Genomic DNA, 16149 nt, shown 5'->3' with positions numbered 1-16149 from the left:
TTTTTCTCCCATTGGCATTGGATGGGGCAGTGTTTCTTATGCTAAAAGTGGCGAGTACCATCTCAAATGCAAGACAACCATAACCTCTCCATATAGTGTCCCTGCGATGGGGGTGAGATATACAGTACGCCAGATCTTTTTAAATGTCATGTGAGTATTAAGTTATGTGGCTGGTGTGGCTTGTTATCGAACTGAGCAGAACTGAGTCGACATATTAAAAACTCGGTCAAAGAAAGGGATATATTAAAGAAAATCAACGAAACCCACAGATTTATAAGGATTCAAGATAATTTTTCATACAAAGCAATACAAACCACACCTTGAAAAACGGGTTGAATAAGACACACCACCACATAACTCTTAATAAATACTAATATGACGTTTATAAAATCATGCGTGCCTTGCCTAAGCCTCTCGGTGCATTGACGTAACTCTGAGGTCCAGCCACAGATGAGAGCTACAAGTCTTTAAAATTAGTATTCCAAGTCACCTTTGCGGCCACTCCTTATACAGGCTTTCTATGTATTGTACAGCATAGGGCAGTTCAATCCCTATGTGTGTAGCCTTTCTGAAGTGGTGTATTGAAGCATATAGAAGTGGCAGGTCAACTCTTTTACACTATACGCCTCATATGCAGAGTGTAGCAAACTTAACAAAATTTTACGAAAGGAAAAACTCAACTCTTTCAGGAGCATATAGAAGTGACAGGTCAACTCTTTTACACTAAACGCCTCATATGCAGAGTGTAACTAACTTAACAAAATTTTACGAAAGGAAAAACTCAACTCTTTCAGGTAACTCAATACAAAGATTCTGAAAAATACAAGTGAAGGAGTTTGACTGTTCAAGGATGTTTGTTTTCTCATTTCTACAGAACCTTATTATATACTCTCACTGTAACAGAATGGTTTTAGGAAAGGGATAACTTGACTCTTTCAGGAAACTCAATACAAAGATTCTGAAAAATACAAGCGAAGGAGTTTGACTGTTCAAGGATGTTTGTTTTCTCATTTCTACAGAACCTTATTATATACTCTCACTGTAACAGAATGGTTTTAGGAAAGGGATAATGACTCTTTCAGGTAACTCAATACAAAGATTCTGAAAAATACAAGTGTAGGAGTTTGACTGTTCAAGGATGTTTGTTTCCTCATTTCTACAGAACCTTATTATATACTCTCACTGTAACAGAATGGTTTTAGGAAAGGGATAATGACTCTTTCAGGTAACTCAATACAAAGATTCTGAAAAATACATATGTAGGAGTTTGACTGTTCAAGGATGTTTGTTTTCTCATTTCTACAGAACCTTATTATATACTCTCACTGTAACAGAATGGTTTTAGGAAAGGGATAACTTGACTCCTTCAGGGAACTCGATATGAAGATCCTAGAAAATACATATGAAGGAGTTTGACTGTTCAAGGATGTTTGTTTCCTCATTTCTACAGAACCTTATTATATACTCTCACTGTAACAGAATGGTTTTAGGAAAGGGATAATGACTCTTTCAGGAAACTCAATACAAAGATTCTGAAAAATACATGTGTAGGAGTTTGACTGTTCAAGGATGTTTGTTTTCTCATTTCTACAGAACCTTATTATATACTCTCACTGTAACAGAATGGTTTTAGGAAAGGGATAACTTGACACTTTCAGGGAACTTGATATGAAGATCCTAGAAAATACATATGAAGGAGTTTGACTGTTCAAGGATGTTTGTTAGCTCATTTCTACAGAACCTTATTATATACTCTCACTGTAACAGAATGGTTTTAGGAAAGGGATAACTTGACTCCTTCAGGGAACTCGATATGAAGATCCTAGAAAATACATATGAAGGAGTTTGACTGTTCGAGGATGTTTGTTTCCTCATTTCTACAGAACCTTATTATATACTCTCACTGTAACAGAATGGTTTTAAGACAGGGATAACTTGACTCTTTCGGGTAACTTGATGTGAAGATCCTAGAAAATACATATGAAGGAGTTTGACGGTTGAAGTTTGTTTGTTTTCTCCTTTTTACAGATTATATAATGCACAGAGTCACGGCAGTGTTGCTATAGTCCAACCATTTCAAATAGTCCGTCTGGGCGTTCTATTCCGTCGTGGGTTCTTTCCTCCCCTCTGCTCTGCCACACAGCACCAACACCTGTTTTTCCCTCTCATATCTTACCTGTAGCTAACATATGAGAGGAACGGACAGGTGTTGGGGCTGTGTGGCAGAGCAGAGGGGAGGAAAGGACCCGCGGATTCGTATGCCCAAACGGACTATTTGAAATGGTTTGACTAGAGAGGAAATTTGAGATTATACACAAATTCAAGGTTTTTCATTAAGTTAGGTAGTCAAGGTAATGTTCAAGGATTCAAGGTAATTTTTCATTCAAGGTATAATTTATAAGGTAGTTTTTCATTCAAGGTAATTTTTAAGGACTTAAGGTAACTTTTAGGCATTCAAGTTAACTTTTTATTCAAGGTAATTTTCAAGTGTAACTTTTAAGGCTTCAACATGACTTTCATTCAAGGTAACTTTTCAGTCACAGCAATTTATCATGTTCAGGGTATTTTTTTCTTTCATTTATTTACTTATTTATTTACACTTTATTATTTCTTCTTATAACTCCTTTTTTTATACCTTATGGAAAGGGCAAAGACATCCACTCGTTCGAGGGTTTGGGAAAGTTAATTCTGAGGACCTATTGCTTTTTCAATTAAGTAACTACATATTTATTTATTTTTACTTTCTTTTGTCTTTTACTTCATTTTTTACATCTTACAGAGAAGGGAGAGAGACATCCATCCATCCGAAGGTCTGGAAAAGTTCATTCTGAGGGCCTATTGCTTTCTTTCAATTACTTATACTTTCTCATTATTTCTTCTTTAATACTTCAGGGACAGGACAAAGACATCCACACACTCGAGGGTTTGGAAAAGTTTATTCTGAGGGCCAGTGGGTGGAGGGTCAACATGCAATCACAGGGTGTAGAGCAGGGTCGCCAAAATCAGGACATTCACCGTACAGTATTTTTCAGCGTTTATCGTGTTTTTCTTCACAAAATATCCGACAACAACGGCGACACCTTCACAAACTCATCCGTAAAATATTTTGTACCGCTTTAAATCGTGCACACAGAGAAAATGATGAAGGAAAACATATGGTGGCGGAAAATAGACTAACAGTGGGTTGTTCTTATCTACAGACACCATGCACTAATTTGATTCAGAGCCCCTTCCTTTCCCTTGCCCTCTTCCTGTTATTCTTAAATGCTTCTGCCTCTCATATCAACTATTTTCCAAGGCCAAAGAGGAGGTCAGTCGGGTTCTAATGAGTGTTTCTTTAGGTTCATGCTACAGAAGGAGTGTCAGACTACTACCAGGGTCATAAAACTAACCCTGGAAATGCCCACAACTCCTATGAAAGCCTTGTAAAATTTGTGTTTAAGAATATGGTCCCTAACTATTTCCAAAGGCCAAAACAGAGATCAGTCGGGTTCTAATGAGTGTTTCTTTAGGTTCATGGTGCAGAAGGAGTGTCAGACTACCACCAGGGTCATAAAACTAACCCTGGAAATGCCCACAACTCCTATGAAAGCCTTGTAAAATTTGTGTTTAAGAATATGGCCCCTAACTATTTCCAAAGGCCAAAACAGAGATAAGTCGGGTTCTAATGAGTGTTTCTTTAGGTTCATGGTGCAGAAGGAGTGTCAGACTACTACCAGGGTCATAAAACTAACCCTGGAAATGCCCACAACTCCTATGAAAGCCTTGTAAAATTTGTGTTTAAGAATTTCCAAAGACCAAAAATGAGGTGAATTGGGGTCTAATGAGTATTTCTTTAGGTTCATGGTACAGAAGAAGTGTCAAACAACCACCAGGGTCATAAAACTAACCCTGGAAATGGCCAGAACTCCTATGAAAGCCTTGTAAAATTTGTGTTTAAGAATATGGCCCCTAACTATTTCCAAAGGCCAAAACAGAGATCAGTCGGGTTCTAATGAGTATTTCTTTAGGTTTATGGTACAGAAGAAGGGTCAAACAACCACCAGGGTCATAAAACTAACCCCTGGAAATGCCCACAACTCCTATGAAAGCCTTGTCAAATTTGTGTTTAAGAATTTCCAAAGGCTGAAAACTATATGAATTGGGTCCCAATGAGTGTTTCTTCAGGTTCAAGGTACAGAAGAAGGGTCAAACAACCACCAGGATCATAAAACTACCCCTGGAGATGCCTACAGCCTGTACTATAAGTTGATGGGATTTCCACGGACTGTTTTGCAATCCTACTTAATCTTCTCTGTGGCCTTGGAAAAATACAGTAAGAGCCTGATAGCTACATTTGATAATTTGGACATAAAACTCCTATGAAAGCCTTGACAAATCTGTGAGCTTGGGCGCTGGAACATTACGAACATAACCTCTAAATCCAAGTTCCTCTCACATTTGTTAGTTTTTTATGCCCTTGAACGGACTCCTCTGCTGTAAAAAAATAAAATAAATAAATAAATCATCCCTAACTATGGAGGAAGGGGTGGGGCTTAGCGTTGCCAGACTGTCCTACTCAGCCTCTTGTATTTACTGCTTTCCGACCCCAAAACTGTCACTGGGCCCTGATAACAAGATTTCTGCAGTTATCGTTAAAATCACTAGTTCCTGATACCTTTGGGCAATGGTTAAGAAGGGGCGGGGCTTAGCATTGCCAGACTGTCCTACTCAGCCTCTTGTATTTACTGCTTTCCGACCCCATAACTGTCACTGGGTCCCAATAGCAAGATTTCTACAGTTATCGTTAAAATCACTAGTTCCTGATACCTTTGGGCAATGGTTAAGGGCCAGATGTTGGTGTGGTGAATATGATAAGCTGGCAATGCTGGCGGGGCTTCTGGTGGTCAAGTTAACGTATGGTGACTATAGCTACAAGGGAGGCTGAAGGGGGTCACACAGGGCTGTTAATCAAAGTAACTTAACATGCAGATTATCATGGTTTGCACTCCGTCGCGTTGCACTGAGTTCCCGGAGACTTGAACCGTGCCGGGACAGACTAGGCTAAGGGGTGGTCAGCGTTCATGGGCAGTGTGCACCCTAGTATCACATGAAGGCTCGAGGTGCTGTTACCCCTTGCATGAAGCCTATTGCCACCTGGAGGTAGAGCGTAGGAGAGTTTGGTCACCTTCATCACTGGCGCAGAATCGTTACCAGAAGAGCAATGTGAAATTCAAATTGATGATGATGTGATATTTTTTTGGTGTGTATTTACCTGTTTGTATTTACTTATTTGTAGTCTACTGGGCCCAAGCTAAGTTCTAATAGTCCCGTCTCCATATCTACATTCATCCAGGCTTTCCCTCATTTGTTGGACACTGTTTGCCTCCACCACCTCTTACCGCAAGTTGTACCATGTGTTAACACTTCTATGTGGAAAACTATACTTTGTAAGTCACTCAAACAGGTTCCTTTATTAAGTTTCTTCCTATGTCCTCTCAGCTCCTGCATTCTCACAGTTAAGAAGAGATCATCTCTATCCACCTCATCAAACTTATATGTGTGTGTGTTTCCTTCACTGTAAACACTGCAACATGACTGACTCATTTAAACACAATCTCAACCACCACTTCCTCTAACCCTTTCCATCCGTGACCCAGACGTCGGCGTCACGGTATGGAAAGGGTCAAGAGGAAATGGAAGAGGATTAATCCTCTTCTAAACCTTTCAATCCTCCTCTAAATTCCTTTTAATCCTCTTCCATTTCCTCTTAAGAGGTTTAGAAGAGGACTAACGGTGATGCCGTAGGACGCCGACGTTGGCATCGCCGGAGTGAAGAGGTTAATTAACTTAACATTCACTAAAGTAGAAATGCAAAGTCCTGGTGGCATTTCATTTAATATAATCTCGGACACTTCCTTCAACTAAATATTCAATGAAGTAGAAATACAAAATCCTGGTGGCATTTCATTTAATATAATCTTAGGTTCAAGGACAAATCACCTAGTCTGGACCATTGGCTCTGTGTGGTCTGAATATCTATGTAAATCTATGTAAAGAAGTATTGGTAACAGCATGGTGCCTGTGATAAGGTTGACCAAACTCTCCTGTTCTATGGCTCTGGTGGTACCCATTCACTCAGTCCATCCAACAGGTATCAGACACTTGATTAGATTATCACGCAGGAACCTCGATGATATGACAAGTACCTCGGTGAACTTGGAGTGCTGTGGTACATCAGAATTTTGGCTGGTTTGAAATTGAAGCATTTCTGACACCTTGAGAGTGGTATAAAAAGTGTCTGCAGATAGAGCTCTTCAATAACTGTACTTTGCCTTCATCATACAATTGTTTCCTGCAGTGTTGTGTTTTAGCAGCCTTAATTAAGTAGACCATAGTTGGTCCACCCAAGTCTGAGGTGTGCAGCGTGCGCTGGCAGCCTGCCGTCACACGGTGTGCCCAATTTTGTGGATAATGTGTGACAGCCTCTGCATTGGGAAGTCACCAGCGTCAGTAATATGCAGCAACAATAACAAATTGTGAACACTCTCACAAACAACTGTTTTGTTAATTTACAAGATTGCCGATCATAATTATTAAACAGCCTTGGGCTGTCTGCCACCGAGAAAATGAACAGGCTTTATATTAACAAAACAGCCGTTTGTGACGGTACTAAGAAGTTTTAACTCAAACTCAACTATTATTGATGGTATTTGTTATTGCTGCCTGCACACTGTGCGCAGGCTGTCACACACTACCCACGCCATGTGGCAACAGGTTGCCAGCGCATGATAAAACATGTCTCAGACTTGGGTGAACCAACTATAGTTCTCCATCTTATGCCATGAAGGTGGTACAAAATGCATTTGCCAATAAAATAAAGCTCTTCAATAAAGTGTACTTCATCTTAGTTATACAATTGTTTTCTGAGGTGTTGTGTTTCAGCAGCCTTCAGTAGACTAGTACCACCACCTCGGCCTGTCTTAGCATGCCTGATTTACAGACAGGTGTTGCTCTCTTCTTTTACACTTTACTAAAAATCTGTGCATCTCTTACAAAAGGCTGAAAAAAAAGGTTAAGGAAATTGCTACAAATCAACAAGGTGAGAAGAGGTGAATGAAAACATGCAACAAATTCAAAAACTGTAAACCTCACTACTACTACTACTACAATTACTACTACAATTACTACTACTACTACTGCTGCTCTGATTTTGATGATTTCCAAGACTAAAACAGAAGCACCTGATGTCAAGCCCTGATTCTTATTGGCAAAAGTCTTAAAAAAATATATAAATTCACAAGAATCAAAATAAGTACATCAGTCAGCTTCCGAGGGCCAGAAGTGAACTCTAGCGACAACAACGTTAAGTGTAGTGTATTAGCCTTATCACAACTAGCACGACTGGTGGAGGGTTAGGGAGGTATCATAAACAGCTCACAAAATAATAGGTGTTTCTCGGGACAATGTGATGAGTGGACCTTTCCCGTGTTCACCAGTATTCTCATATCTCAGCTTGGGGCCAAAGGTTCAGGGCCGTATTACAGGTTGAATCCGGGAAATTTTGGGTCCCTACAGAGTTCGGGATCAATGACTCTGCAGGGACCTGAAACTTCCTGGATTTGACTTGCAATATGACCCCTGAACCGAACTCTGCAGGGACCCGAAACTTCCCGAATTTGACTTGCAATACGCCCCCTGAACTGAACTCTGCAACTTCCCGGATTCAACTTGCAATACAGCCCCTAAATCAAACTCTATAGGGACCCGAAACTTCCCGGATTTGACTTGCAACACGGCCCATGAATCGAACTCTGCAGGGACCCGAAACTTCCCGGATTCAACTTGCAATACAGCCCCTGAATTGAACTCTGTAGGGACCCGAAACTTCCTGGATTTGACTTGCAACACGGCCCATGAACTGAACTCTGCAGGGACCCGAAACTTCCCGAATTCGACTTGCAATACGACCCATGAACCGAACTCTGCAGGGACCCGAAACTTCCCGAATTCGACTTGCAATACGACTCCTGAACCGAACTCTGCAGGGACCCGAAACTTCCCGGATTCGACTTGCAATATGGCCCTTAGTGAAACAGCGAGAATGATTTATAGTCTAAAAACTAGTACATCTATGGCTTGACCTCAAACCAGAACACTTAGGAATATGAGGTTTCGGTGGTGTGTGCAGCCGCTGGGCCACTCTGTTACTGCATGAGGCAAGTCCTTAATTACTTCAGGTTATACTCATATCGTTAGTGTTCCGGTTCAGGTGTTCAAAGTAGTTTTATCGGTGCTGTTGTCAACATCATCACATTACCGTCAACAAGACCCAGTGTTGAAAAATCAAAGGTTTAAGAGTGATGCAGGTAACAAAATTATAACAGTGATTGAATGCAAGGATAAGGCTTGATTGAAAAGGTCATACCGTTTTCCAATCAAGACTCCTGAGACATCAGTTACCAAATTTCACGAACTGCTGTTATAGTAATAGTGATAATTCCACCGTGGCATTATTACATGGTGTGCAAGGAGACCCAGTTACCTGTACAAACAGCCTTGCATTCAACGTGGTACACACAGTAACTTTGTAATACATTTAGTACTGTATTATGCAGGAATGATGCTGTGGACTATTATATTATTATAAATTACAGTGTGTGTGTGTGTGTGTGTGTGTGTGTATGTGTGTGTGTGTGTGTGTGTGTACGCAGTGGGCAGTGTGCGTTTGTGCCGCGCCGCAGCCAGCCAGCAGGAGGTGGTCTGAGTGAGCAAAGTAGCAAGTGTTTGCCTCCATCATTGGTACTTTCTGCTGTCTGGACAAAAAAAGCACTAAAACTATGTCCCCACAATAATTAAGGCAGCCAGTGTGCTAACACAGGTAGGTAAGTACACTTATATACATTAAATCATATAAGATATTATATATATTTTACAAAATTGTTTCAACGCAACTTCCTTCACTGGACTCCAACAGAACCATGGAAATTATTATTATAAAAATATAACATGAGAATGCTACACACTAATAATAAGATACATGATGCGGCCAGAGGCGAGTCAGCTGGTGATGAAGGGCCTGGCGGGGGACCCAACCTGCAAACAGGGAGCATTGCGCTGTCATGGCCTGGGAAGACCTGCTAAAGCATCCTCTTACTTTAAAAGTTTTACTAATTCTGAAGATCTATTGTTATCAGACTATTTGTAGCCAGCAATATGGAGCTCTCTTCTTGGAGGGTCTGCCGTGTAGTTTCTCAAAGTGCTCAGCCCAAAGAGCCCTCTGCCCACCCATGACTAACACAAGGCAGCCATTTGATATTTACGTGATGGTAACCTGAGAGGGAGGCTTAAAGTGGAGTTTCAAGGCTTGAACAACAGGGTGGAGGTCCTTCACAATGAAATGGCCCTCAGTATCCTTAAGCCCTTGACTGCGGATTTCCTACTAGAAGACCTCACCAAGCTACAAGAATGGAACAAAAAGTGGCTGCTACAATTCAGTGAAGAAAAATGTAAAGTCATAGACCTTGGCAGGGGATATCCAGCACACCAATACCACATGGGAAACACTCCACTATCCCCCACAGAGGCAGAGAAAGACCTGGGACTATCAGCCAGTCTTACAGTCCAGTACAGTACGTTTGTAAGCTCCCCAACCAAACACAAAACACAACGAAAATTCCTTGTATAGTTTTCTTTTTTCTTTTTTTTTCTTTTTACAGCAGAGGAGTCAGTTCAAGGGCATAAAAAAAGGTAATAAATGTGATAAAAAAACACTATACAAGGAATTTTCGTCGTGTTTTGTGTTTGGTTAGGGAGCTTACAAGCGTGCTGTACTGGACTGTAAGACTGGCCCAATGTGTTACCAGGCTACCAGTAAAAGCCAAATCCGTGCCAATCGCAGCGGACGGGTTAATGAGACTTCTGCCAATACTATCTATCTATCTATATCCCTTGGTGCCCTTTTCCCTGGGTGGCCGCAGCAGAAGTGTCTCCGTCTCTCCCTGGTCTGTCACTCCCTTTCAGCACACTCAATCCTGCTACCTCCAACTCTCTCGCTTCAATACTCACTCACCCTCTTGATTCACTTCACAAGCGGTCTCCCACTGATGCCACCTCCCTCAAGCCTCCCTTCATACATCCTGCCTAACCTCAGGAAAGCTCTAATTCTACATGACTTTCTATAACCAACAAGTGCAGGATTCATGAACATTTTACCTCACAAGCATAAATGATTACCGGAATAGAAAACAAGGAAAAAAACAAACACCTACTCACCATGTTGGGCGCCGTCAGGGGTGAACAGCTGACTCATATGTAGTAAAGCCGCACCTTCGATGTGGACACCAGGAGGTCATCGTCGAAGAACTTGGTCTCTATGACGACGTTCCCACTGCAAGGAAAATATTGGCACTGCTAAATGTTGGCACTACTAAATGTTGGCACTCTGGATGACACTAAGGAAATGTACATAATGAAAGCTAGGTCTGTGCATTAACTGCCTTCTATAGCGGAAACGGATACCAATTTGTTGTGGCTATTTGATCAACTATAGGCTTTGTTAGCATAAGGCGAAGCACCCCACCCCCTCTTTTTACAGTAAAGGAACCAGCTCAAGGGTAAAAAATAAATAGGAGCAAACAACCTCTTATGCGCTACTCCTGTAAAAGAATGCTGAGATGAGTTGCCAAAAGAGCGATCAATTCCAGGAAGGGTTTCTCGATACTTCCCTCTTATCATATGTTCCAAACTCTTACTCTTTTGTTGTTGTTAAACCTTAGACGGCGGTTGAACTCAATACAGACGGTCCAAAGTTCAGTCAGTCAGTTTTGTATGGCAGAAATATAACAACACTTCCAGATTGCAGTAGAATCTATATATAGACGATAGTTATGACATCCATTGTGCGGCGTAACTATATTTATGCTACGGTCCTAAGGTTGGCAATGACTATATATAGACCATTCATTTTGAGGGGAGGTACTCTTCAAATACTGCTGCCGTCTAAGGGTTGACGTTCAAGTTCCAGCCTGCATGTTCGTCCACTCCTCTGCCTTACCTGAGGACTTGGGCCGGCATCATTTGTGACTCTGGTGCGGCCTCTATCAAGCTCTGCCAGGTGTTGGTGGAGTTGGGGATCACGGTGCCGAACTCAAAGAACCACTCCTCTAACATTCGGTCCTGGAAGTGTGACAGTGTTAGGAGTTTATTACAGTGAGGGGAAATAATTTGCAAGGCCCAGAGAACTGAGTAAAATGTCAAACCATTATAGCATTGGAAATTGATTAATGTTTACGGAAGAATCATAGAAAATATCAAATTATTGCAATGTTAGGAATGAAAATGGCCAGAGTGTAGAGTTATTACAGCACTGGGAATTAATTTGCATGATCAGCGTCAGGAATGAATTTGCATATCCCGGAGAATCGTGGAAAAGACTGAATTCAGGACCATAATTTTGGGGGGCAAGGGGGGCTATAGCCACCTCAATGTTTTCTTTATCGGCCTCAAAATTCTCCTAAAGTGCTTATTCAAAAAAAAATCCAAAACTGCATATGCTCACTCCTGATGACTGAGCTGCATGGAAAGCCAGCATCAAACAAACAAAACTGATGCATGCAAGAGAAAATACAATCAGAAACATGAGGAAAACAGCTTCATCCCGCCGTAACACTTTCTTTCAACACTCACCTTGAAGTACACCCGCTGCTCCAGTCTAAACTTCTCCATGGCATGCACCGAGGAGAAGGAGATCTCCCGGGACACGGCGCGGCACTTGAGTATCTTCCTGGGTACCCGAGCCTCATGCTCCACATCCGGGTTGGTGCTGGAGGGAAGGTTTGCAGATGTAGTATTAATTCATTTGTTATAGTGAAGGAAACAGCTCAAGGGCAATAAACAAAGAAACAACTAGAAAGTCCACTAGGCACTGCTCCTGCAAAAATAAGGAGTGGCCACAAGGAAAAGGCTATATACTCTATAAAGCTCAAAACTCAACACAACACTCACAAGTCATCAGTGCCTTGCCAGAGAACCTTGCCGGAGTCTGCATCTCGGAGGTTCATCCAGTTTCTGGCTATGGAGTTAAGGAATGTGGTTGGCATGTAAGACTGATATGATAATAATCCTCGTGTGTCAATGTAGCCCGTGGCTTGCAAACTAGAAAACAGTTCTTGCTGAAAATAGACAATAGATAAAAAAATATGGGTTAAGTCTAAATTAGAATTATTCATATTCTTTATAAGTTTGAATAAGAATTACATTCACACCAAAATAAAGAATTGAACCAGAATCACAAACTCATGTAACGAATCCTCTGACTCTGCCCGTTACTAAGGACAAGTCAGACTGTAGACAACTGTTGAGTGTTAAAGATTTCGTCCATCCGTGGAGTGACCCCAGGCCTTGTCGGGTATCGGCCCATGAATAGGATGTCGGCAAACCAACTTTATCGGCTGGCATCATCCGAGCCGACCAAGTTGGTCTGTCAGCGAGGACTGACTGTAGACAAGTTTACATTTAATTCAGAACTCAGGACTGGTCAGACTGTAGACAAGTTTACATGCACTTCTAAGGACTGGTCGGGCTGTAGACAAGCTTATCTTCACAAACTTTTTTTTTTTTTTTTTTTTTTTTTTTTAAATTTTTGCCTGTAGCTCCGGTAGGCTTTCTTTAGGGGCCAGATGGTCGGCCCAAGCCTGTCATGGCGCAGGCAATTTTTATAGTGGCGCCAGTTATGCTTGGCTCATGCTGCCCCCTGAAACTCATTCTTGATTCACTGAACAGTTTCTTCTAGAGTCCAGGTTGATAGGTGATCTTCTGGACAGCATGTGGGTTGTCTTAGGCCACTCGGAGGTGACTGAAAAATCCCAGGTGGTAGCGTGGGGATTCGAACCGATGTTATCCATGACGCCGTGAATGCTAGGCCTACACGCTAACCACTCAGCCACCGCCTACTCTAACTGTAGGAAAGTTTGTGCTTACTAGGACTGTGGACAAGTTTACCCTCACCAATACTGTACACAAGTTTATTCTCACCCCAACAACTGTATAGATCATATGACACACTGACCCCGGGCAACTCATGACCACTCGGGGATGTAAACAAACCCCAGCCGTGACCCCCCCACCCCCCCAAGCCTGAAACACCTAACACTACCACCAGACAACCACACCAATGACCACCTGGACACACCCCTGACCTGACCACATACGAAACAAACACGTACAGTACACGTCAACACACCCAACACGACACACGGGGGAGGTCAGGTCAGGCATTATAGACCCTTGACCTCGAGTGTTTGACCCCTGCAAGGCACCCCAGAGTAAAGACAGGTCAAGAACATGAATTTTAAACACGAAACAAACACGTCAACACACCCAACACGGCACACGGGGGAGGTCAGGTCATGCATTCTTATAGACCTGACCTCGAGTGTTTGACCCTGGCAAGACACCCCAGAGCAGACAGGTCAAGAACATGAGTTTTAAACACTGACCCAACACGTACTGTACACGTCAACACACACAACACGGCACACGGGGGAGGTCAGGTCAGGCATTCTTATAGACCTGACCTCGAGTGTTTGACCCCGGCAAGACACCCCAGAGTAGACAGGTCAAGAATATGAGTTTTGAACACTGACCCAACACGTACAGTACACGTCAACACACCCAACACGACACACGGGGGAGGTCAGGTCATGCATTCTTATAGACCTGACCTCGAGTGTTTGACCCCCGCAAGGCACCCCAGAGTAGACAGGTCAAGAATATGAGTTTTGAACACTGACCCAACACGTACTGTACACGTCAACACACCCAACACGGCACACGAGGGAGGTCAGGTCAGGCATTCTTATAGACCTGACCTCGAGTGTTTGACCCCCGCAAGGCACCCCAGAGTAAAAACAGGTCAAGAATATGTGTTTTAATTCCCTGGTATATTTTTTTCTATTATTTTCGTGTTCTAGTTTCCATAAGACCTTTTGTTTACTTCGTTTCCCATGGCAACCGGGGACAGGCCAGGGCGGGGTGACGTGTCAGTCCCCCGCGGTTCAAAGGACGCTAAAAGGATACATCTTGAAGCCCTCCAGGATGTCCTCTGACCTCGACGGCATGGTGACCTCTAGCACACTACAGGAGGGAGCGGGAAGGGCGAGGCGCACGACCCCTCACGTCAGCGGCGCATCCTAGACTGACTGATTGAGTGACCTCCCGGTGTTGAGAATCTGGCAGCCCATGTTATCGTATGCTACAGTTTTATCGTTATTTTTACTGTTATCGCTAAAAATAGAGAAATATGTGTAACAGAAAGAGAAGGATATAGTATTTCATAAGGTCTGTAGCTTTCTGGATTAAAGATTTCTGGAATAAAAAAGAAATAAACTGGCAGTCCATGTTATCGTATGCCTCATTTATCCTTATTATTACTGTTATCGCTAAAAATAGAGAAATATATGTAACAGAAAGAGAAGGATATAGTATTTCATAAGGTCTGTAGCCCTCTGAATTAAGGATAAAGGGAATAAAAATAAATAAACTGGCAATCCATGTTAATTGTCGTATACCTTAGTTTTATCGTTATTTTTAATGTTACGCTAAAAACTAGAGCAATACGTGTAACAGAAAGAGAAGGATATAGCATTTCATAAGGTCTGAAGCCCTCTGAATTAAGGATAAAGTGAATGAAAAGAAATAAAGTAGAAATTCTGGCAATCCATGTTATCGTATGCCTCAGTTTTATCGTTATTTTTACTGTTATTTTTGAAGATAGAGTGATAAATGTAACAGAAAGAGAAGGAATATTATAGCTTATAAAGTCTGTAGCCCCCGGAACACATGAAATAACTAAACAAATAAGGAATAAAGAAAAATTGTGGCAACCCATATTGTCGTACACTTCCATTATCCTTATTTTTACTGTTATCATTAAAGACAGAGGATTATACGGGTCAGAGCGAGAAGAAATACTATAATTGATAAAGTCTGTAGCCCCGGGAAGACCCAACACACACAATATGGAAGTGAGTAGAATATTCTGGCAACCCATGTTATCGTATACCTCAATTATCCTTTTTATTGTTGTTATCATTAAATATATGACGATGAATAGAACCTGAAAAGAAGGAATACTATAGTTCACAAAGTCTGTAGCCCCATAAGACACAGGGAATTAGGGATAAAGAGAATAAAAAGGAAAAAAAAAATAGAGAATTCTGGCAACTCATATTATCGTACACTTATCATTATTATTACTATTATCAGAAACAATGGCATATTTATAGGAAGGACAGGAAATGAAATACAGTTCCTATATAGTTCACCAAGCCGCCGACAGAACTAGAGAATAAAGGAGATAAACAGATTAAAAGAGTATAGGCCGGGTAATTATGTAATGTGTTGCAATATATATTAAAATTTTGTACGTTTTTTTTATATGCATTATTGGTATTGTTTTCGGTTATGGGGGCTTTGGTGTATCTGAGAGCCTTTTCCTTTCATTGTAATATGTGTATGTAATGTGTGTATATGTGGGCTATGTATATGTACTACTATAGTGAATGTATGTATGTATATCTAGCTACCATGTTATCTGTATGTATTCTATCACATGTATTAATTAAACTTCTTCCCTACGATCGATCATGTTAGGCTACGTAAAATATATTAGTTTTCTACAAGTTCCCTTTCACCCATATTACAAGCTCTTGTGTAATTCCTTCTAAACTATTTCCTTCAGTTTAGATCCTTGTTATTTTGATAGTTCGAATAACCCTGATCAATATACATAGCTATGGATAGATAGGTAGATAGACATATGGATAGATTAACCCTTACACGACGCGTCCATCGTTTATTTAATCAAACACGACACTTACGGCCATATCGTTTATTTAATTGATTGATTGATTGATAGTTTATCGTTGCAGGTTATCAAGAAAGGAGAAGGGAGGAACATGCCATCTCAATCCCCAGGCAGTATTGATATTTCACTATGTCAGCATATAAGTACCCTAATCAATAGACATAATTCATCTCCATCAGGTAAAAACAATTGATTGATTGATAGTTTATTGTTGCAGGTAAACAACAAGGAACGTAAGGTATGTTAATGATATAGGTATGTTTAAATAAATGATACGAGGTCACCTGTACTACCTATCGTAA

The 16149-nt window shown here is 41.3% G+C and overlaps 1 protein-coding gene and 2 long non-coding RNA genes across 7 annotated transcripts; 1 reads left to right on the top strand and 2 right to left on the bottom strand.

Moving 5' to 3' along the window:
• Positions 1-255: 255 nt before the first annotated feature.
• Positions 256-1854, bottom strand: LOC127002930 (uncharacterized). Its single transcript, XR_007756745.1, has 2 exons — positions 1742-1854; positions 256-1596 (listed from the first exon to the last, which is right to left on the bottom strand). It is a non-coding gene; the product is annotated as an uncharacterized LOC127002930 (long non-coding RNA).
• Positions 1855-2917: 1063 nt separating this feature from the next.
• Positions 2918-14226, bottom strand: LOC127002928 (retinal rod rhodopsin-sensitive cGMP 3',5'-cyclic phosphodiesterase subunit delta-like). Of its 4 annotated transcripts, none has more exons than XR_007756739.1 (8): positions 14059-14226; positions 11986-12048; positions 11668-11803; positions 11036-11157; positions 10255-10369; positions 7861-9075; positions 4058-7585; positions 2918-3387 (listed from the first exon to the last, which is right to left on the bottom strand). XR_007756739.1 is itself a non-coding variant. In XM_050869236.1 (6 exons), exons 1-5 carry the CDS (start codon positions 14097-14099, stop codon positions 10288-10290), a joined length of 444 nt encoding a protein of 147 aa, XP_050725193.1. In that variant the 5' UTR covers positions 14100-14226; the 3' UTR covers positions 9094-9439; positions 10255-10287. The 4 variants fall into 4 exon arrangements, 1 of the variants encoding a protein (XP_050725193.1); XR_007756740.1 differs by having other exon boundaries at positions 7918-9075; XR_007756741.1 differs by having other exon boundaries at positions 7975-9075.
• Positions 3194-4124, top strand: LOC127002929 (uncharacterized). 2 transcript variants are annotated; one of them, XR_007756743.1, is made up of 3 exons: positions 3194-3341; positions 3513-3839; positions 4011-4124. It is a non-coding gene; the product is annotated as an uncharacterized LOC127002929 (long non-coding RNA). The 2 variants fall into 2 exon arrangements; XR_007756742.1 differs by lacking the exon at positions 3194-3341 and having other exon boundaries at positions 3382-3839.
• Positions 14227-16149: the final 1923 nt, after the last annotated feature.

This window comes from Eriocheir sinensis, chromosome 24, assembly GCF_024679095.1.
Source record: "Eriocheir sinensis breed Jianghai 21 chromosome 24, ASM2467909v1, whole genome shotgun sequence".
Taxonomy (NCBI): Eukaryota; Metazoa; Arthropoda; class Malacostraca; order Decapoda; family Varunidae; genus Eriocheir; species Eriocheir sinensis.
The sequence above is the reverse complement of the archived record's forward strand: the minus strand, read 5'-3'. Positions and strand labels throughout refer to the sequence as shown.